The sequence below is a fragment of the Osmerus mordax genome, chromosome 7 (genome assembly GCF_038355195.1).
Source record: "Osmerus mordax isolate fOsmMor3 chromosome 7, fOsmMor3.pri, whole genome shotgun sequence".
Taxonomy (NCBI): domain Eukaryota; kingdom Metazoa; phylum Chordata; class Actinopteri; order Osmeriformes; family Osmeridae; genus Osmerus; species Osmerus mordax.
In genome coordinates this window covers 8,901,091-8,926,884 of record NC_090056.1, presented here as the reverse complement: position 1 = coordinate 8,926,884, position 25,794 = coordinate 8,901,091, and the positions used below count along the sequence as shown (strand labels likewise).

Sequence of the window (25,794 nt, the reverse complement as noted above, 5' to 3'; positions counted from 1 at the left end):
TTATACATGAATTGATTGTTAAGATATTTTCTTTCAGACTTACGGCAGGCCCAGGGGACTACTGTTCCATACACACCCAGGGTACAAAGTTACAGTGGGTTGTAGGGCAGGTTGGGTTGTAGTAGGTTGTCATGACAACACCACAAAGGAATGGTCTTATCACATTTAAATGGCATGGGATGAACTCTGTCATTGGATGGTTGAGAAATGACTATGGTTGTATTTCTCAATCGAGGCATGATTCTTGGTGTACATAACATGAGAGATTACAGACACATACCAATGTTTGTTTTGTCAATATGAAAACTAACCCTGCTGTCTCATTTGAACCCCCCCTCCCTCCATATCCAAAGTCTGTGCTGTTTCTGAGGATCAAGCTAACCCTGGGCAATACTCCCCTTGGAAGCTGGTTTCAGATGGTGGCTTAGAATGCTGTCATCTATCTAGCACCATTTGAAATCAGTGTTCTTGGGGTGGGAAGTTCCTCCTGGACCTCCCTGACCACTATCAGCAGGTCACTACTCCTTCCTGGGAACACCAGCCACAGATCCAGAGATCATCTCCTGAGAAAACACCTTCTCCTCGCTGGCCGAACAGACTTTCAGGTCAGGGCGGATGTCTTAGCCACAAGCCTACCAGCTCAAACCTAAGCTCTTTGTCCTTTCTCCAAGGTTGACCGATTTCTTTTAGTGTTCAGAGTCTTGTGTTTCTAGCACCATTTGAAATCGGTTACAGTGAAGGACAACTTCTTCTGGACCTCAGAAGGACTGATAACCACAACAGGGCACCTGGTAAGATCTGGTTGTTGTATGAGAGACAGCTGTTCAAGTTATGTTTAGTCATTAAGTGAAAAAAACAGCAACATGTTACTTTACATTATTTCAATTTTATTGATTGGTTTACTTGAACAACCACAAAATAAATGCACAAGTCTAAAGCTGTTCAAACTCTCAAGTGATTAAGCACCAGCCTTTGAGGCCACTACAATGCAATACTCCAAAATAACTGATTATGTTTAAGTAACAAAAAAAGATGAATTATCCAGGATGTATCCCAAATTTAAAGTGGTTTGGGGTTCTGCCTTTTCCTTAAAGTTATTTGTATAATTGGGAGTAAGATACAGAGTGAAGCACATAATGGGCAATCCCACTACAGCTTCATCACCACCACACCACCCCCCTCCCCATTCCACACAATACTGGTTTTGCTAACACAGTCAACTAAATTTCACAAATCTATTCTTCAGAGCAGGAAAGAATGACATTTCCATTTAATATCACAAAGATACATTGTGTCCCAGTGGTAATGTCTCAAGTACAAAATGAAATGGTACAACTATACACAGTTTGCACTTTGATGGATAAAGCATATTTAAGGACCCAGAACACCCAACTCCAGCATCCTTGTAGGAAGCTTAATAGAACATATCAGGTCTCACAATGCAAGGTGCAGGCTGTTGCGCCAACAAGGAACCACTGCAACACTTTCAGCTTTAAAACTTCCGTTTTGTAAGACTATTGGAAAAGGAGGATATTATGCATGTGGATAGCGGGTGACCTTTATGTTAAAGATTTATTTGTTGCTTTTTGCATCACAAAAACATAAGCACTCAATTAAATACAAATGTTTTAAATTAGATCAATGCACAAACAATATGTAAGGTGCCCAGAATAACAAACTTCAAGCAGATAAGTGCTTTACCCCTTAAAGTGCAAGGACAATCTATGTAATGTATGTATTTAAATTACACTGTGGCAAGACATACAAACAATTTTGACAACTATTTTCTTTACATTACATGCATCTTGCAGACAAGATGACACTGCACAACTAGTTGTGTAAAAATAGTAAGAGATATATTTTCCTTTACTTACTTTACAGCAGGCACATATACTAGTTGTATGTCAGACAGCCAGCTGTACAAGAGTAGCCTGGAAGCGTGAAATAAATTGTTCTATTTATATGGGAGCTAGGAGAAAACTGATTGTGACTTCATAAGAAACATTACACACAGACGGCTACTGTGTCAACTTAAAAATAATCACAATATTCTTCCCCCCCATAAGTTTTTCCTTCAGTTCACCTATGATGTGAGTCATTAGTGGGTGGATAGGAACTTATACAGGCCAAAAAGGTGACAATGTTACCTCATTTGCATCCACATCACTTTTATGGTTTACTGAAATGGTTGTTTCTATCAACTAACTTTTGACTGGTGAGAGATGGAGCTGTGTATCGAACGATGGTAGATTTGTGGAAACCATAACATCATACAGATTTTGTGCAAATGACATGGTCATGAGCCAAACTATTCAATCTGGCTGTGGTGGGTTCTGATTTGTTGTCTCAAAGCCATGGAGGAGGTCGCTGCCAGGGGACGGGACACATTCAAGATCTGATGCAGAAGGAGCCACCTCTCTCCCTGAAGCTCACAGGAGGCTATAGTGAATCAATAGGAGGGCTGCAGTGCTTTGTACTGTAAAAATAAAACAAGATGGATGAATTAGATGCATGGATTAAAGATCGGTGTCTCTCAATGCCCGGTGGACCTGTGACACAAAGGTTAGATTTGTTGGACTTTGGAGGTTGTAGCATGATACATTACTAGGAACAAGGAATCTTGGAACACACAAGGTGGTTATCAGCATTGTGTTCAGTTGAATGTTTATGATCTCATCATCTGGAAAAAAACTTCAAATAGCATATCCAAGCTAGATTCAGTTACTCATTTTGACTGCACTGATCTGGCAGTCATCTGAAGTCCATCTTACCATGGCCAAAGGGTGCTACAACTTCCTGTTGTTACTTGGTGGCCACATTGCCAGAGTACCCACCCCGAGAGCTGTAATTAAAGGTGACTGATCATGGTGACAGTTGTTTTTATATGAACAGTGCTGAAAAGAGGGTTTGGGACTGTCCACAACTCAACATGGTCGAAACCACCACTCAAGAGTTCAGGACTATTAGCAAGATGGCATTTAAGCAACATGCAATTCGGTTCAATTGGATCAATCTTGTTTGTTATTGTGTGAATAATAATATTAGAGAACTTAACTCTGCAAAAGAAAGATCTCTAAAATATACAGCAAGCGGCCTTCAGCAGAAACCAGCATCCCAAAGAGAAAGAGCGAAGGAGATGCATACACAGAAGCAACGGAGGAGCTCTGACTGAAAGTAAGATTAGTTGATTATTCACAGAATGGATATTGTATCTTACCGCTTTTTTTTTTTATGAAGATGAACCGCAACGCCAACTGCAACTAGACATACAGCTTGAATGGGAAGGGACACGTTCAACATAGTGAGCCATTAATGTTGTTGTTGTTGTTATTATTAATAATAATAACAAGCTATTTTTTGCATACATTTCCAAACATTTACTTAATGTTCCTGATTTTCCAAATTCCAATATTATCCCAATAAGACTACGACAGTGTTTTGGCAATTAAAAATAATAAACCATTAAATCGCAGAAGCATCTTTTATTCAGACAGTTAAGGAAAAAGAAACTTACCAAGTGTGCCAATAACCCCCCCCACAATGGCTCCAGTGTCTGAGTGAAAAATAAAAGCACAGGTAAGCACAAGAGCATTGCTCAGATGGAATCAATATATGGGCTTGATCAGAACTTACTGTAATGAGTATTATGATGATCATCAGTACCATCAGTACCACCAGTACCACCAGTGGGCTTGGGACCGGGAACAGGAACTGCAGCAGGAAGGAGAGATGTAAAGAAGCAGGTCAGAAAAACAAACAGCAGTGTAAGATGGAAGTGGCAGGGTGAATATAATTCCACAATAACATTTGATGAAAAGGGAACACTGCCAAAGCAAGGATTTAAAAAGCCCAGAAGTAGGTCAATCGGTCTTATCACAACATAATATAGATTCTTTACAAATCACCTGTATCGCACAATGAAAGACAACATTCCCTTCCCCCCAAATTATCCTTTTTAGATTTCAAGGAAATGGTAAATGATTAAATGTCTGACCATCACTTTGTGTGACGTGATAATGGAACTGAAATTCACAAAACAATGGTACTATAAAATATTTTGCTCTAAAGCTGTACAATGTCTAAATTGGTTTTATGTCAGGGAAAAGACATGACAGTTAAAAGCCAGTCACACCCAAAGTTAGCTTCACTGACGTGTGGGGTACATTTGTACTTTTACTCTAAGTTTTAATAGGGACTCTACCTTTCTCTGTGGGTTTCTTGGTAGTAGGAGTAGGACTGGCTTTGGTTGTGGTTGGAAGGGCTACAAAAGTAGGGGAAAGAATTATGGCACTGTCTTTAGCAACTCTCCTGCTGTCTTCCCAATATTTTAAGTAATGTCATTTATAGCTTTGATATTCCTTAACTAAAAAAACCTCGGTCAGCCACTGTGGTGTGTGGTATAGTCTAGAATGCATTGTAAGAATGCAGAGGCAGCAGAAGAAATGCATGACAGATGAGCTGATTACCAGACCATGAGATGATCAGAAATGGCTTCCCTTCACTAAGTTTGCTTACTCCAGGAAACAGAGAACCCAGCTCATCTTCAACCCATCAATTCATCTTTACCTGAACTTCAGTGATATAGTCATGCAACTTTAGTCTTTAATTTGGAAAGTGGAGTGTGTTATTTTATTAATTTAAGACATATGTTAGTAATTTATTTTAAAAAAGGGACAATTTACAGAAAATCCTGAATCAAAGGGAAACAGGCAACAACCAGCCAAAACAACGAGATGAATAGAAACCTTACCTCTGCATTCTGGAATAGGAAGGTTCCATTCACTTTCTATTTCACATGTTATACTGTCTGCTCCATGCAGCATAAATCCAGCTTTGCACCTATAAGTAAGAAAGGATTTGTATCCGTAGGGAGCGGAAGCTCCATCAATCACAATGGCATTTGGAACGTCAGGTGCAGGACACTCCACCTCTGCAGACATGAAAGAAGACAACTATGAGCTGGAGAACATTTATTTATATAAACAGTAGGTTCCAAATGTCTGAGACCCCTAGTCGAGATACCTCAATTTTGCATTAGAAATGATAATCTTCTTAACATTTTGAAGGGGAAAGTGTACATTCATTTCAGAATATCTTAGTATGTCCACATTTTGATTTAATGACAGCATGCATGGGCTCTACCAGTTTGTGCAAAACCTGATGACCCATGCTATCCTAGCATGATTTGACACAGATCCAAATAGCTTCTTGTAACGTCACAGAATGCTTGGCTTTCTCAATAATCAAGTCCCCCATTAAATGTCCAATGTGGTCTCAGACTTGTGAAACCCTATTGTGTGTGTGTGTGTGTGTGTGTGTGTGTGTGTGTGTGTGTGTGTGTGTGTGTGTGTGTGTGTGTGTGTGTGTGTGTGTGTGTGTGTAGCGTATATGTTTATTTTATCCTTTTATATCAGTCACTGGTCAGCAAACACAATCCGACAGTTACTTACTTATACATTGAGGCGGAGCTGGTTCGAATACTTCATCCCCTTTGCAAAATATGTTTTTACTTCCTTTAAGTGTGAATCCAGGGTTACAGCTGTAACGAATAACAGCATCATAGTCATACGACTCCTCATTCGACGATGGTTTACCATTCACAACTTGAGGTGCTGGACCACATTTTGACACTGAGGGCAGAATACAAAATACACATTTTAGGAATATGGACAGAGATTGAGTGTATACAATGTGAGCGGCACATTTACTTTCACTGTCTGCCAATTGCCCACTAACCTTCACATGTAGGTATTCTGCCATTCCAACCACCATCCATACATTGCCGTCGATCACTGCCGATGAGTTTGTATCTGACAAAAGGGCAGAAAAGGCCACACAATTATTTATTCTGAAACAACAATGAAAATACTGTTGACCAGTAAAGGTAGCTACATTATCCAAAATATGCCAGAAATGGTACTAACCCTACGTTGCATGTAGCCACAGCTGTGTCACCAAATTCCGTCCCCATATCAATGTTAAACTGGCCATTCCGTATTATTCCAGGATTGCCACAGTTCTTTACTAAAATAAAATAGTACAGACGTCATTAGTACATCCAGGTGTGCATGATCAACTTGTTGCCACTTATCCACCGCTTCAGAATATGTGTGGAAATAGACTGAAAGAAATATTTACTTTTACAAGTCATTTTCAGAGTACTCCACTGCCCGTTAGTGCATGTGATGGTCGGAGACCCTCCCTCACGTGCATAACCTATGTGACATTGAATCGTGACATTGGATCCATCTTCAAATGTTTCCTTTCCAATGTCTCCAGGTGACAATACCGTGTTGGGGTGTTCGGGTTCGAGTTTGGGTTTGCTGCATGCTTGTGCTGCAAATGGAAAGACAGGCTATAACACCACTTTCTGAGCGATTCAATAACACCAGTACGCACCACTTCGTAACTTAAGAGGCAACAACAAGACTAACCTTGAACTGTGCCAACCATATAGGCAAGACAGAGGCCGCTTGCCAACAACCAACAACGACGTGAATCAATGGACTGCATTATCTAGCTTTAACAGCGATGACGCACCGTGGCTTTACACAATCCGCACACCGTTTCCTGAATGGAGTGTAAAGGGATAGTTCAACCAAAAATAAACTTTTTCCTCATATACATACCTACAGTGCTAATAATTCATCTAGATTGTTTGTATATACTAGTAGGCTGATGATGGGAGCTATTGTAGGCTTGATGTGGTGCTCGTCAAAGCGTCTTACATTTGAAAAAACTAAACAGTTAGCTAGCTCTATGTCTCTTTCCACAAATCATGACCAAGTGACTACATAATCCAGAGACCTTGTTAGGAGCATTATTATGTAGGAATTAGACTAGCACTAGTTCTACGGCAATAAGAATATACAGTACAGTAGCTAGTAGCTCTACCCAGCTAGCTAAACTATAGAGACTAAAAACTGACGTTCTGTTCAAGTACAGTACTGGTAATTTGGCAATTGAACTGTCTTAACGGCTAGGCTAGCTAACCAGCAAATTAATATTGTAGTACGTAGCTAGCTCTAACAATACAGCAAATTGTTCGTAAAACAGGCTGAAGCTAGCGACGACACAAACTACAGCTAGCACTGGACTGTTAGTTCAGACATGAAAGTTCAAGCAAGCTAGCTAGCATCTCACAGTACTAGCTGCAGTCTCACATCATAGCGTTACGTTATGAAGCTAGCTAGCCATTGCTAACTGTGATATGAATTTAAATACGTTCTTACCTTCTTAATATTTCAACGGTATGTGCGACGAGATATTGTCTGTCTGGCTTCCCAGTCAATAATATTCTTCCACCAGCTAGCGAAATCATATACTTCTGTGGGTGGTCGCTTTCAAGCCTGGTGTTCCGGTTAGTACAACGGGTGTGTCTTTAAAGAGACAGTCCGTCTTGTTCGTGCCTAATCGTAAATAAATTAAGTTTTAACTTTAAAAGTCTATTTGATACTTACATTTCACACTCGTGGTTTTAACTGTAAAATACGGAGTACCACAGTGTTCAGTTCTAGCCCTCTGTTATTTTCAGTCTATATAGGGAGTCAGGTGGCTGAGCGGTGAGGGAATCGGGCTAGTAATCCGAAGGTTGCCAGTTCGATTCCCGGTCATGTCAACTGACGCTGTGTCCTTGGGCAAGACACTTCACCCTACTTGCCTCGGGGGAATGTCCCTGTACTTACTGTAAGTCGCTCTGGATAAGAGCGTCTGTTAAATGACTAAATGTAAATGTATATGCTGCCTTTAGGAAACATAATTAGAAGCTCTGGGATACATTTTCACTGTTATGCAGATGATACTCAACTATATATGTCTATAAAGTCTGGAGAATTTCCACATGCTATGGAAAAATGTGTTTCTAGATTGAGAGCTTGGATGACTGCAAATTTCCTTCTTCTAAATTCGGATAAAACCGAGGTTCAAATTTTCGGTCCTAAAAAATATAGAAATAATCTTTCCAATCTGACCTTTAGACCTAGAAAAATTTAGGAGTCACAATGGACCCAGACCTTTCGTTTGAGTACCATATTAACCCTTGTGTTATCTTCGGGTCATTCTGACCCATCAGTCATTGTGACCCACCGTCGTATTGCGACAACTTTACTGCATACAAAAACAAAGTGAAGCATTTTCTTTTAACCATCGGGCTGTCTCAGACCCCCCACATCGCGAAGGTTAAAAGAAAATTAAACAAATTTAGATTTGTATTGGGTAAAATTGGGTAAACACAACGATGGTTCGTTGTGAACCTTTGGGTCATGTGACCCGAAGGCAGCACAAGGGTTAAGCAAATTAATAGAACTGCATTTTTCCATCTACGTAATATTGCCAAAATACGAAAATTTCTCTCAAAGGATGATGCTGAAAAATTAATACATGCATTTGTTACGTCCCGATTGGACTATTGCATGTGTTGCATGTGTATGTGTTGTTCTCTGGCCTCCCAATTACCCACCTACATTTTTTTACAGCGGGTGCAAAATGCTGCTGCTAGACTATTGACCAGAACAAGAAAGTTTGATCGCATAACATCTACTCTTGTCTCTCTACACTGGCTCCCTATCCAAGCCAGAGCTGACTTCAAAGTTCTACTACTAACCTACAAATCTCTGCATGGATTGGCACCACTGTACCTCTCCGGTCTCCTTGCACCCTATTGCCCCGCAAGGACACTTAGATCTCAAGATGCCGGCTATCTGGTGGTTCCCAAAATTAAGAAAAAAACAGCTGGAGGTAGGGCGTTCTCATATAGAGCACCTCTTCTCTGGAACAAATTACCTGTCTCAATTAAGGAGTCTGATACTGTTTCGACATTTAAAATTAGGTTAAAAACGTTATTGTTTAGTCAAGTCTACGACTGTTAAAGGTAAGTATGTTACTAGTTGGAGGCAACGGAGGACGGGTTGTTTCCATCCTTATTCTATAAGTATAACTTATTTTAGAGTTCTCTTCCCCTGGAACAGATTTCATGTTCCAACCGAGGGGGGCTGTCGCTGTCTTGGTGTGTGGGGCTGCATCAAATACCCCTTTTTTGCTCTGTTAAATTGCTGCACCAGTCCACACTTGACCGGTTGGGATCTCATTCTATTATGGCTGTAACTGTTAGCTGCTCCTGGCATTCTCTAATCCCTGCTCTCCTCTCTCTGTCCCCCCCACACACATCCCTTGTGGTGTGGGGGGTTTGAGTTGTCAGCACCTGCCTGGTCGTCGGTCGGCCAACGCTGGACCTGGTCGCGAGTGTCCCGGTCCTGTCCTACATCTATAAAGTTGAACAATGGATTTTGGTGTTTCAAAACCCATCGACACTGTATGACTATGTTTAGCCTGTGTTCTGCTCCTCTCTCTCACCAACCGTCTCTGGAGGAGGGGATCCCTCTCTGAATTGCTCCTCCCAAGGTTTCTTCCATTTTTTCTCCTGTTGAGAGTTTTTCTGGGAGTTTTTCCTTGTCTTCCTTGAGGGTTTAGGTTGGTTGAGGGGCAGTTCTATGGGCGTATGTGAAGCCCTCTGTGACATGCTTGCGTGTAAAAAGGGCTATACAAATACATTTGATTTGATTTAACCCTTGTGTTATCTTCGGGTCATTCTGACCCATCAGTCATTGTGACCCACCGTCGTATTGCGACAACTTTACCGCATACAAAAACAAAGTGAAGCATTTTCTTTTAACCGTTGGGCTGTCTCAGACCCCCCACATTGCGAAGGTTAAAAGAAAATTATTTTTATTTGTTTTTGTATTGGGTAAAATTGGGTAAACACAACAATGGTTCGTTATGAACCTTTGGGTCATGTGACCCGAAGGCAGCACGAGGGTTAATAAGATGTGTGACTGACAGGAAAATAACTCCACACAACATACCATTAGACCAATAATGTATCATCAGTATTTGGAAGTGCTCTGCAGTAAGTAAAGAGCCAGAACATGGGAATAATGTTCACATCTGTGGTACATTTTGATGGTGAACAGTACATTTCCACCAATATTGCAGCTGAAATATTTATTTAAGATACAGATTAGATTTCACAAAGTTTGGAATGGGATAGGGCCTACTGTATTTGCATTTATATGGTCATTTAGGAAGCAATAAAAGAGTAGGCTTCTCTTCACTATGGACTAAGTATCCTGCCCAATAAATAATATGCATCCATTTGGATTATTTGTTGGCTAACATACTAACACCCCAACTTTACTTACCTAACAGTAGTTTCTGAAATAGTGGATTAATCTACTTATGGATAATTTACATTTAATAACCTGTCCTAAAACTCTAAGGGTAAACAGCCACGGTCAAGGTCAGCATACTACTGAGGGAACTATCCTTTTAAAAGTGACTCACATTTCTGGTTAGGGTAGGATTTCCTTAGAAAAAACGTCTTTAGTTTCTACTTCCTCTGTGGCGTGGTACTCCATTGTAATTAGGGTTGATGTGTACTTTATGCCTCTGAGTAATTTCCCGGGTGGGATCTAGGTTGTATCACTCCTATGTTGATCCTCGGGTGGGGTCCAAAACGAATAGCAATTCAAAATGTTTTTATCGTCACATCTGAAATTTAGGTTTCCCTTTTTAATCTCTTATTCCTTTAAAAGGAGAGTTCAAGCTTTCAAACTAATTGTTAGACAGAACCATTATATTTTGGTCTTTATGAAAATAAAGGGTTTTGACATAGAGATCCCCACATACAGAGCATGATATATTTGCATTTGAAACTTTTTTGCTTTTTTTTAACTTTATTTTAGGACTATGCTGCCCTCAGTTGGCCAAACTGAGTTCTTCATCTTTGGGAACAAACTAGGCTTTACTGAATACCATGACAGATACAGATTCTATGACAATGCCCAATGATTTCACAGTTTACTGTACGCACACCACATTCATGGGTTATTAGACTGACAACAAACAAGATTTCCAACAATATTTATTGAAAAGCAAGGAGCCCATTTGTACATTTGGAAATTACCTCTACTCTGAGCCTGTCTGGTTTATTCCTGAATGGCAAATAGTCTCCCTCAGAAACCAGGATCTTAGACAAAGGTGTAGTAGTGTTTTTTAGTCCGAACAGTCATAGACTCCTCCTTAACCTAAAACAGCTAGAAGGAGGATAGGTACCAACATGGTCTTCATAATCCCTGTTGATCTTCAGCCACAATAAACTACCAAGAAAAAACTGGATGAATTTCTTATTTCTCTTGGTGTTGTGGGTTTGGTGTTGGAACCACATACAGATACACTAGTAGAGAGAGAGAGAGGCGAGAGAGATGAAACATACCAAAACATAAGGTAATTGTGATATAGTAGAGTGCCTAGAGGACCAAAGGAAGTGACAGAGAGGCACAGGACAAAGATTTGAGAGAGAGATATATGAAACATACCAAAACATAAGGTCATTGTGATATAGTAGGGTGCCTAGAGGACCAAAGGAAGTGACAGACACTCAGGCGGCTCTAGGACCCAGTCACAGATAGCCCGGGGGTGAGGCTTTATTTAGTTCAGACATGAAAGTTCATGCAAGCTAGCTAGCAGCTCACAGTACTAGCTACAGTCTCACATTAGACGTTATATAGAGAGCTCCAACCACACCAAACGCATATCAGACAAACAATTGTATTTTATAGTATAGTTTCTCCCCTATCACACTGATGGAATACCTTTCTGCAACAGTGTAATTTTATTTATGAATGCTACGTTGTGTGTAACATTTATTGTGCCTCGCTCTAACCCTCTCCATGCACCCCTGCCTGTCTCTTTTCTCAGTTGAAATAAGGCGATCCAACTACAGCTTCATCATCACCACACACACCACCCCCCCCCCTCCACATTCCACACAATATTGGTTTTGCTAACACAAAGTCAACTACATTTCACAAATCTATTCATCAGAGCAGGAAAGAATGGCCTTTCAATTTAATAACACAAAGATACATTACCACTGGGACACAATGTCTCAAGTACAAAATGAAATGGTACAACTATACACAGTTTGCACTTTGATGGATAAGGCATATTTAAGGACCCAGAACACCCAACTCCAGCATCCTTGTAGGAAACTTAATAGAACATATCAGGTCTCACAATGCAAGGTGCAGGCTGTTGCGCCAACAAGGAACCACTGCAACACTTTCAGCTTTAAAACTTCCGTTTTGTAAGACTATTGGAAAAGGAGGATATTATGCATGTGGATAGCGGGTGGCCTTTATGTTAAAGCTTTTTTTTTGTGCTGTCAAACGATTAAAATATTGAATTGCATTACTCATAGTTAACTCGCGATTAATCGCTAATTTTATCTATTCTAAATGTCCCTTAATTTCTTTTTGTCCCATTATTTTTTCTCATTTTAATGCTCTTATCAACATGGAAAAGTGGATCAGATTGCTTAGTGCAAATGTTTTTATTTATTGAAAACAACATTGCAATCGCCTGGCTTTGACGAGGGAGCGGAGAATTCGCATTAGCTGTGTGCTTGGCCATGTTGTTTTCAAGTGGTATTTACCAACAGTAACAACACATATGCATGTATGTGTCTGTGTGCATGTTAGTTTACATGTCTTTGCTTGTGTGTGTGTGTGGGTGTGTAGCTATATTACTCTCATGACCCAAATGTCTCCATGCTGGATGATTCCGGGATGCATCTCTGCTTCCTTTGATGGTACTGCCTAAGCACTGACTTCTTTTCGACAGGTCTCTCTGTCCTCCGATGCACCTCTGGGACGGTGAAGGTTGACTGTCTGGCGTAGGGACGGGGCTTGTCCGGAACGTTCTGAGACAATGGCAGAACCTCTGTGTCTGCTGATGGGCTGCACTGCAGCTGCCACTGCGCCGCTCTCTCTCTCACATACACACAAACACTACCTGGATCTCTCTCTGTAGCCGCTCTCTCTCTCACAGACACACAAACACTACCTGGATCTCTCTCTGTAGCCGCTCTCTCTCTCTCACAGACACAAACACTCTCTCACAGACACAAACACTACCTGGATCTCTCTCTGTAGCCGCTCTCTCTCTCACAGACACACAAACACAACCTGGATCTCTCTCTGTAGCCGCTCTCTATCTCTCACAGACACAAACACTACCTGGATCTCTCTCTGTAGCACACACATTTATCTCTAGCTCTGTTTTTCCACCACACCCACTTTTTTATCACTTTCTTTCTTTCCTTCTCACTGTCTCACAAACACACACTCATCTCTCTATCTCATGCACAGGCACACACAGCACAGATACCTGTCCTCAGGACTGGGCTAAAGGTTGGAGCTGTCAGTCGGTATCACGCCACAAGTGGTCATTTCTTATGAATGGGTTATCCGCAGGAGACCATTAGACTGCCACTGTTAGTGGCTGTACACACAACATATAGCCTGATGATTAGTTACACTTTGTAGAGGCCCATGCTAAGTTACTTGCTATCTGTTCTTATGTAGCTCTTAGAAATATAGTCTGGCATAGACATATTCTTCATGTAGACCAAATACTTGACAGCTCTTTTGAAGCTTGTTCAAGTTTCATTTGTGTATAGTGAGTGTAACTTTTGACTGATCAATAATCTTAGGTAATATCTTTGTGAATAACCAAACTGTGTTTCTATGTTCAAGTTAATGTCGGTCAGGGTTAGATATGTGGCCCTGTCCCTTTAAATCTTTAATAAACATTGCACAACAGGTCCATGGCAAGCAGGTAACACACAACCATAGAGATAAGCTGCTAGGGAGCTAAGGAAGGAACCAGACACATCACCAGAACGTGAACCCCTCCCCACACACCAACACTCCCTCCATGCCCTTCCTGAGAACATGACTGAGTCTGTCCTGTCTGGAACTCTGATAAGACTTCTAAGGGCTTCTTTGTACTTTCATTTTCCTAATTAATGTAAACATGCATTTGAAAAAGGTAGGAGTAGGATGAGGATATGCTGGCCAGAGTTTTTGACACACAGGAGTGTTTGTTGCTGTAGTCAAAGAGAGATGATTAGATTAAAATAGGGGGTTTAGGGAAAAATACCATTGACAATAATGCACTTGACCCAAGCATTTGGCATGAGTTCACAGACAGTGAGTTGGCTATTATCTGTCCGTGCCACACCCTCACAGAGTTACTGTGCCATCGCGCTCCTTGCCGGATTGAAAGTGCCATTTCTTTGGTTTTCAGAGCAGTGGATAGCCACACTACTGGACCAACATCAGGGAAGACAAGTAGTCAGACAGGTTCTCTTCATTTGAGCCATTTAGAAATGAACAGAGTGGGCATGTGGTAGAAGGATCGTCTCAACAGATATGCTTATTCATATCAGGTATCAAGGAAAAGAACCGGTCATGTAAAGGAGACTGGTTTCAACTGAAATAGCAAGTCCTGGACTATCCCCAAGTTAGTTATCCCATTGCCACTGACAATCCCGTGTGCTGTCTTGTGTAATCAGAGCTGAGGTAGGAACGTTGAGGTCTTATGGTGAGCTATTCCACCAGGAAGTGAATCATTACCAGTGGGTGTTAGAATTTGGAACTTGACATTATGATGCATTTTTTCCACTGTTGTAAACATGTCGCATGCTATGAATCACAGAGCTTTCTGTGGACAGAAGTCTGACTGTTCCAGGGACAACTCTGTCTTATACATGAATTGATTGTTAAGATATTTTCTTTCAGACTTACGGCAGGCCCAGGGGACTACTGTTCCATACACACCCAGGGTACAAAGTTACAGTGGGTTGTAGGGCAGGTTGGGTTGTAGTAGGTTGTCATGACAACACCACAAAGGAATGGTCTTATCACATTTAAATGGCATGGGATGAACTCTGTCATTGGATGGTTGAGAAATGACTATGGTTGTATTTCTCAATCGAGGCATGATTCTTGGTGTACATAACATGAGAGATTACAGACACATACCAATGTTTGTTTTGTCAATATGAAAACTAACCCTGCTGTCTCATTTGAACCCCCCCTCCCTCCATATCCAAAGTCTGTGCTGTTTCTGAGGATCAAGCTAACCCTGGGCAATACTCCCCTTGGAAGCTGGTTTCAGATGGTGGCTTAGAATGCTGTCATCTATCTAGCACCATTTGAAATCAGTGTTCTTGGGGTGGGAAGTTCCTCCTGGACCTCCCTGACCACTATCAGCAGGTCACTACTCCTTCCTGGGAACACCAGCCACAGATCCAGAGATCATCTCCTGAGAAAACACCTTCTCCTCGCTGGCCGAACAGACTTTCAGGTCAGGGCGGATGTCTTAGCCACAAGCCTACCAGCTCAAACCTAAGCTCTTTGTCCTTTCTCCAAGGTTGACCGATTTCTTTTAGTGTTCAGAGTCTTGTGTTTCTAGCACCATTTGAAATCGGTTACAGTGAAGGACAACTTCTTCTGGACCTCAGAAGGACTGATAACCACAACAGGGCACCTGGTAAGATCTGGTTGTTGTATGAGAGACAGCTGTTCAAGTTATGTTTAGTCATTAAGTAAAAAAAACAGCAACATGTTACTTTACATTATTTCAATTTTATTGATTGGTTTACTTGAACAACCACAAAATAAATGCACAAGTCTAAAGCTGTTCAAACTCTCAAGTGATTAAGCACCAGCCTTTGAGGCCACTACAATGCAATACTCCAAAATAACTGATTATGTTTAAGTAACAAAAAAAGATCCAGGATGTATCCCAAATTTAAAGTGGTTTGGGGTTCTGCCTTTTCCTTAAAGTTATTTGTATAATTGGGAGTAAGATACAGAGTGAAGCACATAATGGGCAATCCCACTACAGCTTCATCACCACCACACCACCCCCCTCCCCATTCCACACAATACTGGTTTTGCTAACACAGTCAACTAAATTTCACAAATCTATTCTTCAGAGCAGGAAAGAATGACATTTCCATTTAATATCACAAAGATACATTGTGTCCCAGTGGTAATGTCTCAAGTACAAAATGAAATGGTACAACTATACACAGTTTGCACTTTGATGGATAAGGCATATTTAAGGACCCAGAACACCCAACTCCAGCATCCTTGTAGGAAACTTAATAGAACATATCAGGTCTCACAATGCAAGGTGCAGGCTGTTGCGCCAACAAGGAACCACTGCAACACTTTCAGCTTTAAAACTTCCGTTTTGTAAGACTATTGGAAAAGGAGGATATTATGCATGTGGATAGCGGGTGGCCTTTATGTTAAAGCTTTTTTTTTGTGCTGTCAAACGATTAAAATATTGAATTGCATTACTCATAGTTAACTCGCGATTAATCGCTAATTTTATATATTCTAAATGTCCCTTAATTTCTTTTTGTCCCATTATTTTTTCTCATTTTAATGCTCTTATCAACATGGAAAAGTGGATCAGATTGCTTAGTGCAAATGTTTTTATTTATTGAAAACAACATTGCAATCGCCTGGCTTTGACGAGGGAGCGGAGAATTCGCATTAGCTGTGTGCTTGGCCATGTTGTTTTCAAGTGGTATTTCAGACTGGACATGCTGCGATCATAGCTCAGTTCACAATGACAAAACACACAGATCACTTTGGTATTGTCAATGGGACCATTTGGCAACTTTTTAAAAGTTAACTTTCCATTCAGAATATTATTGGCCTACTACTCTTTAGCCGGCTCGCAAGCCCAAACAAGTGTGTGCGGCGTGCCTGTTGTTTTGTTTCCGGTATAGCTAGATCCGGTGTGGTGTTGTAGTTTTTCTAACGTCAGTAGTTGTTGCAACAGCATGTTAATCTCTCGATAAAAAAATTGACACCGTTAAAATGGGTTTGCGTTAACGCCGTTAATAACGCGTTTATCTGACAGCACTACTTTTTTTTTTGGCTTTCAGAATCACAAAAACGTAAGCACTCACCGGCTTAAAAAAAAAAAATATATATATATAACATTTTACAAAGTTTACACTGATGAATTAATTAATATACATAAGTAAGTAAATGTTTTGGTTTCAATAGAAATGAATATGAAAAAAGGTCATTATGATTTGATTATAATTAAAGAAAGAAAAAAGTATCTGGCCCTCGCATAAAAAAGTTTGGGGACCCCTGCATTATATGCATCTTGCAGACAAGATGACACTGCACAACTAGTCGTGTTAAAATTGTAAGAGATATAATTTCCTTCACTTACTTTACAGCAGGCACAAATACGAGTTGTATGTCAGACAGCCAACGGTACAAGAGCAGCCTGGAAGCGTGAAATAAATTGTTATATTTGTATGGGAGCTAGGAGAAAAATGATTAATGAGAAACATTACACACAGATGGCTACTGTGTCAACTGAAAAATAATCACAATATTTATATTTGAATTATTAAAGTTTTTCCTTCAGTTCACCTATGATGTGAGTCATTAGTAGGTGGATAGGAACTTATACAGGCCAAAAAGGTGAGAATGTTACCTCATTTGCATCCACATCACTTTTATGGTTTACTGAAATGGTTGTTTCTATCAACTAACTTTTGACTGGTGAGAGATGGAGATGTGTATCGAACGATGGTAGATTTGTTGAAACCATAACATCATACAGATTTTGTGCAAATGACATGGTCATGAGCCAAACTATTCAATCTGGCTGTGGTGGGTTCTGATTTGTTGTCTCAAAGCCATGGAGGAGGTCGCTGCCAGGGGACGGGACACATTCAAGATCTGATGCAGAAGGAGCCACCTCTCTCCCTGAAGCTCACAGGAGGCTATAGTGAATCAATAGGAGGGCTGCAGTGCTTTGTACTGTAAAAAGAAAACAAGATGGATGAATTAGATGCATGGATTAAAAATCGGTGTCTCTCAATGCCCGGTGGACCTGTGACACAAAGGTTAGATTTGTTGGACTTTGGAGGTTGTAGCATGATACATTACTAGGAACAAGGAATCTTGGAACACACAAGGTGGTTATCAGCATTGTGTTCAGTTGAATGTTTATGATCTCATCATCTGGGAAAAAACTTCAAATAGCATATCCAAGCTAGGTTCAGTTACTCATTTTGACTGCACTGATCTGGCAGTCATCTGAAGTCCATCTGACCATGGCCAAAGGGTGCTACAACTTCCTGTTGTTACTTGGTGGCCACATTGCCAGAGTACAAACCCCGAGAGCTGTAATTAAAGGTGACTGCTCATGGTGACAGTTGTCTTTATGAACAGTGTTGAAAAGAGCGAGTGAGTCAGGAGAAGCTGTCATGTGAGTGAGCGCTAGTGAGCCATTAATGTTATTGGCCGGGTTTCCCAGATTTGTTAAGAAGCTCTTCACACTAAGAGCTTCTTAGGAGCGCTCAAGAACGCTCTTAGAACGCTCCTAAGAAGCTCTTGGCGTTAAGAGCTTCTTAACAAATCTGGGAAACCCGGCCATTATTATTACATTTACATTTAGCAGACGCTCTTATCCAGAGCGACTTACAGTAAATACAGCGACATTCCCCCGAGGCAAGTAGGGTGAAGTGCCTTGCCCAAGGACACAACGGCATTTTGCACGGCGGGGAATCGAACCGGCAACCTTCTGATTACTAGCCCGATTCCCTAACTGCTCAGCCACCTGACTCCCACCTATTGGCATCTTTTATTCAGAAAGTTAAGGGGGAAAAAAGAAAAAAAGAAACTTACCAAGTGTGCCAATAACTGCCCCGACAATGACTCCAGTGTCTGAGTGAAAAATAAAAGCACAGGTAAGCACAAGAGCATTGCTCAGATGGAGTTGAAAAGGAATCAAAATATGGGCTTCATCAGAACTTACTAGGAGGGGGCTTCGGATCAGGACCTGAGGCCTGTTCCATAAAGCGAGTTTACCGAATAAGCCAGACTTATGTCAGTTAGTCTGACTCATTTCTAGTTCATTCGGTTACATAAAGCTAGCTCAACGTAGTTCGAACTCAGTTACTATGGTAACTTATGCTTCGAAACTAGCCTGGTCCGGGTCAGGTCATGGCTTAGACCACAGATATATATAAAGACTAGATGTCTTTATATATAGTCTAGAACGTCCGCACATGGCGGCCATCTTGCTACAGTGAACTCGCTCACCCATAACATTGTGTTGATGCTACATGTACTTTTTAAATGACCATAACCTGCTCAATTTTCAACCGATTTTTTAACGGTTTGGTTTGTTATCAACGTCAGAGATGTCCGTATGCCACTGCATACTTATGAATAATTACGTTTTTTGTTTTCTTTATAGAATAAAAGTATGCAGTGGCATAACGACATCTCTGTGAAGACTGTGGCTCGAGATACCGCGAAGACTGTGGCTCGAGATACCGCAGACTGCGGCTTGTGTTTTGGATTCCCGCAAAGACTGCGGCTTGTATTTTTATTTATTTTTATTATTACTTTTATCACTTGTATTATTGATTGTATGTAAAGCACCTTGACCTGCAATTCTTGTATGAAATGTGCAATATAAATAAAGTCTTATTATTATTATAAAATAAAGTCTTATTGTGGTGTGTGGTACAGTCTAGAATGCATTGTAATAATGATTAGAATGCAGAGGCAGCAGAAGACATGCATGACAGAGCTGATTACCAGACCATGAGATGATCAGAAATGGCTTCCCTTCACTAAGTTTGCTTACTCCAGGAAACAGAGAACCCAGCTCATCTTCAACCCATCAATTCATCTTTACCTGAACTTTAGTGAAATAGTCATGCAACTTTAGTCTTTAATTTGGAAAGTGGAGTGTGTTATTTTATGAATTTAAGACATATGTTAGATTTTTTTTTACAAAAATTTACAATTGACTGAAAATCCTGAATCAAAGGGAAACAGGCAACAACCAGCCAAAACAACTTGACAAACAACAGATGACAAACAACGAGATGAATAGAAACCTTACCTCTGCATTCTGGAATAGGAGGGTTCCATTCACTTTCTATTTCACATGTTATACGCTCTGCTCCATGCATCACAAATCCATCTTTGCACCTATAAGTAAGAAAGGATTTGTATCCGTAGGGAGCGGAAGCTCCATCAATCGCAATGGCATTTGGAACATCAGGTGCAGGACACTCCACCTCTGCAGACATGAAAGAAGACAACTATGAGCTGGAGAACATTTATTTATATAAACAGTAGGTTCCAAATGTCTGAGACCCCTAGTCGAGATACCTCAATTTTGCATTAGAAATGATAATCTTCTTAACATTTTGAAGGGGAAAGTGTACATTCATTTCAGAATATCTTAGTATGTCCACATTTTGATTTAATGACAGCATGCATGGGCTCTACCAGTTTGTGCAAAACCTGATGACCCATGCTATCCTAGCATGATTTGACACAGATCCAAATAGCTTCTTGTAACGTCACAGAATGCTTGGCTTTCTCAATAATCAAGTCCCCCATTAAATGTCCAATGTGGTCTCAGACTTGTGAAACCCTATTGTGTGTGTGTGTGTGTGTGTGTGTGTGTGTGTGTGTGTGTGTGTGTGTGTGTGTGTGTGTGTGTGTGTGTGTGTGTGTGTAGTGTATATGTTTATTTTATCCTTTTATATCAGTCACTGGTCAGCAAACACAATCCGACAGTTACTTACTTATACATTGAGGCGGAGCTGGTTCGAATACTTCATCCCCTTTGCAAAATATGTTTTTACTTCCTTTAAGTGTGAATCCAGGGTTACAGCTGTAACGAATAACAGCATCATAGTCATACGACTCCTCATTCGGCGATGGTTTACCATTCACAACTTGAGGTGCTGGACCACATTTTGACACTGAGGGCAGAATACAAAATACACATTTTAGGAATATGGACAGAGATTGAGTGTATACAATGTGAGCGGCACATTTACTTTCACTGTCTGCCAATTGCCCACTAACCTTCACATGTAGGTATTCTGCCACTCCAACCCCCATCCCTACATTGCCGTTGAGCACTGCCGATGAGTTTGTATCTGACACAAGGGCAGAAAAGGCCACACAATTATTTATTCTGAAACAACAATGAAAATACTGTTGACCAGTAAAGGTAGCTACATTATCCAAAATATGCCAGAAATGGTACTAACCCTGCATTGCATGTAGCCACAGCTGTGTCACCAAATTCCGTCCCCATATCAATGTTAAACTGCCCATTCGGTATTATTCCAGGATTGCCACAGTTCTTTACTAAAATAAAATAGTACAGACGTCATTAGTACATCCAGGTGTGCATGATCAACTTGTTGCCACTTATCCACTGCTTCAGAATATGTGTGGAAATAGAGTGAAAGAAATATTTACTTTTACAAGTCATTTTCAGAGTACTCCACTGCCCGTTAGTGCATGTGATGGTCGGAGACCCTCCCTCACGTGCATAACCTATGTGACATTGAATCGTGACATTGGATCCATCTTCAAATGTTTCCTTTCCAATGTCTCCAGGTGACAATACCGTGTTGGGGTGTTCGGGTTCGAGTTTGGGTTTGCTGCATGCTTGTGCTGCAAATGGAAAGACAGGCTATAACACCACTTTCTGAGCGATTCAATAACACCAGTACGCACCACTTCGTAACTTAAGAGGCAACAACAAGACTAACCTTGAACTGTGCCAACCATATAGGCAAGACAGAGGCCGCTTGCCAACAACCAACAACGACGTGCATCAATGGACTGCATTATCTAGCTTTAACAGCGATGACGCACCGTGGCTTTACACAATCTGCACACCGTTACCTGAATGGAGTGTAAAGGGATAGTTCAACCAAAAATACACTTTTTCCTCATATACATACCTACAGTGCTAATAATTCATCTAGATTGTTTTTTATATACTAGTAGGCTGATGATGGGAGCTATTGTAGGCTTGATGTGGTGCTCGTCAAAGCGTCTTACATTTGAAAAAACTAAACAGTTAGCTAGCTCTATGTCTCTTTCCACAAATCATGACCAAGTGACTACATAAAAACTACAGCTAGCACTGCACTGTTAGTTCAGACATGAAAGTTCAGGCAAGCTAGCTAGCATCTCACAGTATGTACGTTATGAAGCTAGCTAGACATTGCTAACTGTGATATGAATTTAAATACGTTCTTACCTTTTTAATATTTCAACGGTATGTGCGACGAGATATTGTCTGTCTGGCTTCCCAGTCAATAATATTCTTCCACCAGCTAGCGAAATCATATACTTCTGTGGGTGGTCGCTTTCAAGCCTGGTGTTACGGTTAGTACAACGGGGTATGTCTTTAAAGAGACAGTCCGTCTTGTTCTCGTGGTTTTAACTGTAAAATACAGAGTACCACAGGGTTCAGTTCTAGACCCTCTGTTATTTTCACTCTATATGCTGCCTTTAGGAAACATAATTAGAAGCTCTGGGGTAAATTTTCACTGTTATGCAGATGATACTCAACTAGGAGTCACAATGGACCCAGACCTTTCGTTTGAGTACCATATTAAGCAAATTACTAGAACTGCATTTTTCCATCTACGTAATATTGCCAAAATACGAAAATTTCTCTCAAAGGATGATGCTGAAAAATTAATACATGCATTTGTTGGGAGTCAGTTGGCTGAGCGGTGAGGGAGTCGGGCTAGTAATCCGAAGGTTGCCAGTTCGATTCCCGGTCATGCCAACTGACGTTGTGTCCTTGGGCAAGGCACTTCACCCTGCTTGCCTCGGGGGAATGTCCCTGTACTTACTGTAAGTCGCTCTGGATAAGAGCGTCTGCTAAATGACTAAATGTAAATGTTACGTCCCGACTGGACTATTGCATGTGTATGTGTTGTTCTCTGGCCTCCCAATTACCCACCTAAATTTTTTTACAGCGGGTGCAAAATGCTGCTGCTAGACTATTGACCAGAACAAGAAAGTTTGATCACATAACATCTACTCTTGTCTCTCTAAACTGGCTCCCTATCCAAGCCAGAGCTGACTTCAAAGTTCTACTACTAACCTACAAATCTCTGCATGGATTGGCACCACTGTACCTCTCCGGTCTCCTTGCACCCTATTGCCCCGCAAGGACACTTAGATCTCAAGATGCCGGCTATCTGGTGGTTCCCAAAATTAAGAAAAAAACAGCTGGAGGTAGGGCGTTCTCATATAGAGCACCTCTTCTCTGGAACAAATTACCTGTCTCAATTAAGGAGTCTGATACTGTTTCGACATTTAAAATTAGGTTAAAAACTTTATTGTTTAGTCAATTCTACAACTGTTAAAGGTAAGTATGTTACTAGTTGGAGGCAACGGGGGACGGGTTGTTTCCATCCTTATTCTATAAGTATAACTTATTTTAGAGTTCTCTTCCCCTGGAACAGATTTCATGTTCCAACCGAGGGGGGCTGTCGCTGTCTTGGTGTGTGGGGCTGCATCAAATACCCCTTTTTTGCTCTGTTAAATTGCTGCACCAGTCCACACTTGACCGGTTGGGATCTCATTCTATTATGGCTGTAACTGTTAGCTGCTCCTGGCATTCTCTAATCCCTGCTCTCCTCTCTCTGTCCCCCCCACACACATCCCTTGTGGTGTGGGGGGTTTGAGTTGTCAGCACCTGCCTGGTCGTCGGTCGGCCAACGCTGGACCTGGTCGCGAGTGTCCCGGTCCTGTCCTACATCTATAAAGTTGAACAATGGATTTTGGTGTTTCAAAACCCATCGACACTGTATGACTATGTTTAGCCTGTGTTCTGCTCCTCTCTCTCACCAACCGTCTCTGGAGGAGGGGATCCCTCTCTGAATTGCTCCTCCCAAGGTTTCTTCCATTTTTTCTCCTGTTGAGAGTTTTTCTGGGAGTTTTTCCTTGTCTTCCTTGAGGGTTTAGGTTGGTTGAGGGGCAGTTCTATGGGCGTATGTGAAGCCCTCTGTGACATGCTTGCGTGTAAAAAGGGCTATACAAATACATTTGATTTGATTTAATAAGATGTGTGACTGACAGGAAAATAACTCCACACAACATACCATTAGACCAATAATGTATCATCAGTATTTGGAAGTGCTCTGCAGTAAGTAAAGAGCCAGAACATGGGAATAATGTTCACATCTGTGGTACATTTTGATGGTGAACAGTACATTTCCACCAATAGTGCAGCTGAAATATTTATTTAAGATACAGATTAGATTTCACAAAGTTTGGAATGGGATAGGGCCTACTGTATTTGCATTTATATGGTCATTTAGGAAGCAATAAAAGAGTAGGCTTCTCTTCACTATGGACTAAGTATCCTGCCCAATAAATAATATGCATCCATTTGGATTATTTGTTGGCTAAAATACTAACACCCCAACTTTACTTACCTAACAGTAGATTAATCTACTTATGGATAATTTACATTTAATAACCTGTCCTAAAACTCTAAGGGTAAACAGCCACGGTCAAGGTCAGCATACTACTGAGGGAACTATCCTTTCTCACATTTCTGGTTAGGGTAGGATTTCCTTAGAAAAAACGTCTTTAGTTTCTACTTCCTCTGTGGCGTGGTACTCCATTGTAATTAGGGTTGATGTGTACTTTATGCCTCTGAGTAATTTCCAGGGTGGGATCTAGGTTGTATCACTCCTATGTTGATCCTCGGGTGGGGTCCAAAACGAATAGCAATTTTAAATGTTTTCATCGTCACATCTGAAATATATATAATATCTCTTTTAAAAAGAGAGTTCAAGCTTTCAAAATGATTGTTTGACAGAACCATTATATTATGGTTCTATAGCAAAATAAAGGGTTTTGACATAGATATCTCCACATACAGAGCATAATATATTTTTATTTGAAACTTTTTGCTTCTTTTTTTACTTCTTAATTATTATTTTAGGACTATGCTGCCCTCAGTTGGCCAAACTGAGTTCTTCATCTTTGGGAACAAACTAGGCTTTACTGAATACCATGACAGATACAGATTCCAGTATGACAATGCCCAATGATTTCACAGTTTACTGTACTGTACGCACACCACATTCATGGGTTATTAGACTGACAACAAACAAGATTTCCAACAATATTTATGGAAAAGAAATGAGCCCATTTGTAAATTTGCAAATTACCTCTAGTCTACTATCTTCTCTGGTTTATTCCTCAATGGAAAATGGTCTCCCCCTCTGAAACCAGGATCTTAAACAAAGGTCTAGGGTCTAGTCCAAACACAGTCAGACTCCTCCTTAACTTAAAACAGCTACAAGGAGGATAGGTACCAAAATGGTCTTCATAATCCCTGTTGATCTTCAGCCACAATAAACTACCAAGAAAAAACTGGATGAATTTCATATTTCTCTTGGTGTTGTGGGTTTGGTGTTGGAACCACATACAGATACACTAGTAGAGAGAGAGAGAAAGACAGAGAGAGATAGCCAGATCCGGCCCGCAAGACCAAATGTCTGGCCCACGCTGACAGCTTTAACTCTATTCATGCTGCCAGTTTTAAGGCAAACTATCCAGAAAAATCTGACCAGCGCAAACAAAAAATTGCAAGCATGTAAACATCATACAAGCACTCGGTTTTAACTATCCCTTACAAAAAAGAAGCATATTAAAGTATACTATAAGTATACTAAAATATGGATAGTACACTTTTTGTTCACTTTTGATATACTTTTAAGAAGTATGCTTAGAAAATAGTTCACTTTTGATATACTTTTAAGTATGCTTTGAGAATAGTTCACTTTTGTAAGAAGTATACTTAGAAAATAGTTCACTTTTGATGTACTTTTAAGTATGCTTTGAAAATAGTTCACTTTTGTAAGAAGTATACTTAGAGAATAGTTCACTTTTGATATACTTTTAAGAAGTATACTTAGAAAATAGTTCACTTTTGATGTACTTTTAAGAAGTATGCTTAGAAACAGAAAATGGTATACATTTATTCTGGAGTAGGATGTACGTTTTCTATTATTATACAGCAAAAACAGTCATAATAATT

At 40.5% G+C, this 25,794-nt stretch overlaps 1 protein-coding gene and 1 long non-coding RNA gene across 4 annotated transcripts; both read right to left on the bottom strand.

The window, feature by feature from the left end:
* Window positions 1-870: 870 nt before the first annotated feature.
* On the bottom strand, window positions 871-22,094 carry LOC136945391 (zona pellucida sperm-binding protein 3 receptor-like). Of its 3 annotated transcripts, XM_067239166.1 has the most exons (18): window positions 21,982-22,094; window positions 21,485-21,620; window positions 21,189-21,386; window positions 20,975-21,074; window positions 20,787-20,860; window positions 20,501-20,680; window positions 19,807-19,986; window positions 6,139-6,336; window positions 5,925-6,024; window positions 5,737-5,810; window positions 5,451-5,630; window positions 4,751-4,930; window positions 4,202-4,261; window positions 3,634-3,711; window positions 3,515-3,553; window positions 3,218-3,272; window positions 2,772-2,842; window positions 871-2,476 (listed from the first exon to the last, which is right to left on the bottom strand). In XM_067239166.1, the coding sequence occupies exons 2-17, from the start codon at window positions 21,561-21,563 to the stop codon at window positions 2,803-2,805; spliced, it is 1,815 nt and encodes a 604-aa protein (XP_067095267.1). In that variant the 5' UTR covers window positions 21,564-21,620; window positions 21,982-22,094; the 3' UTR covers window positions 871-2,476; window positions 2,772-2,802. The 3 variants fall into 3 exon arrangements, with proteins under 3 accessions (XP_067095267.1, XP_067095268.1, XP_067095269.1); XM_067239167.1 differs by lacking the exon at window positions 2,772-2,842; XM_067239168.1 differs by lacking the exon at window positions 4,202-4,261.
* Window positions 15,473-18,208, bottom strand: LOC136945392 (uncharacterized). The gene is made up of 2 exons (XR_010876821.1): window positions 18,001-18,208; window positions 15,473-17,705 (listed from the first exon to the last, which is right to left on the bottom strand). It is a non-coding gene; the product is annotated as an uncharacterized lncRNA (long non-coding RNA).
* Window positions 22,095-25,794: the final 3,700 nt, after the last annotated feature.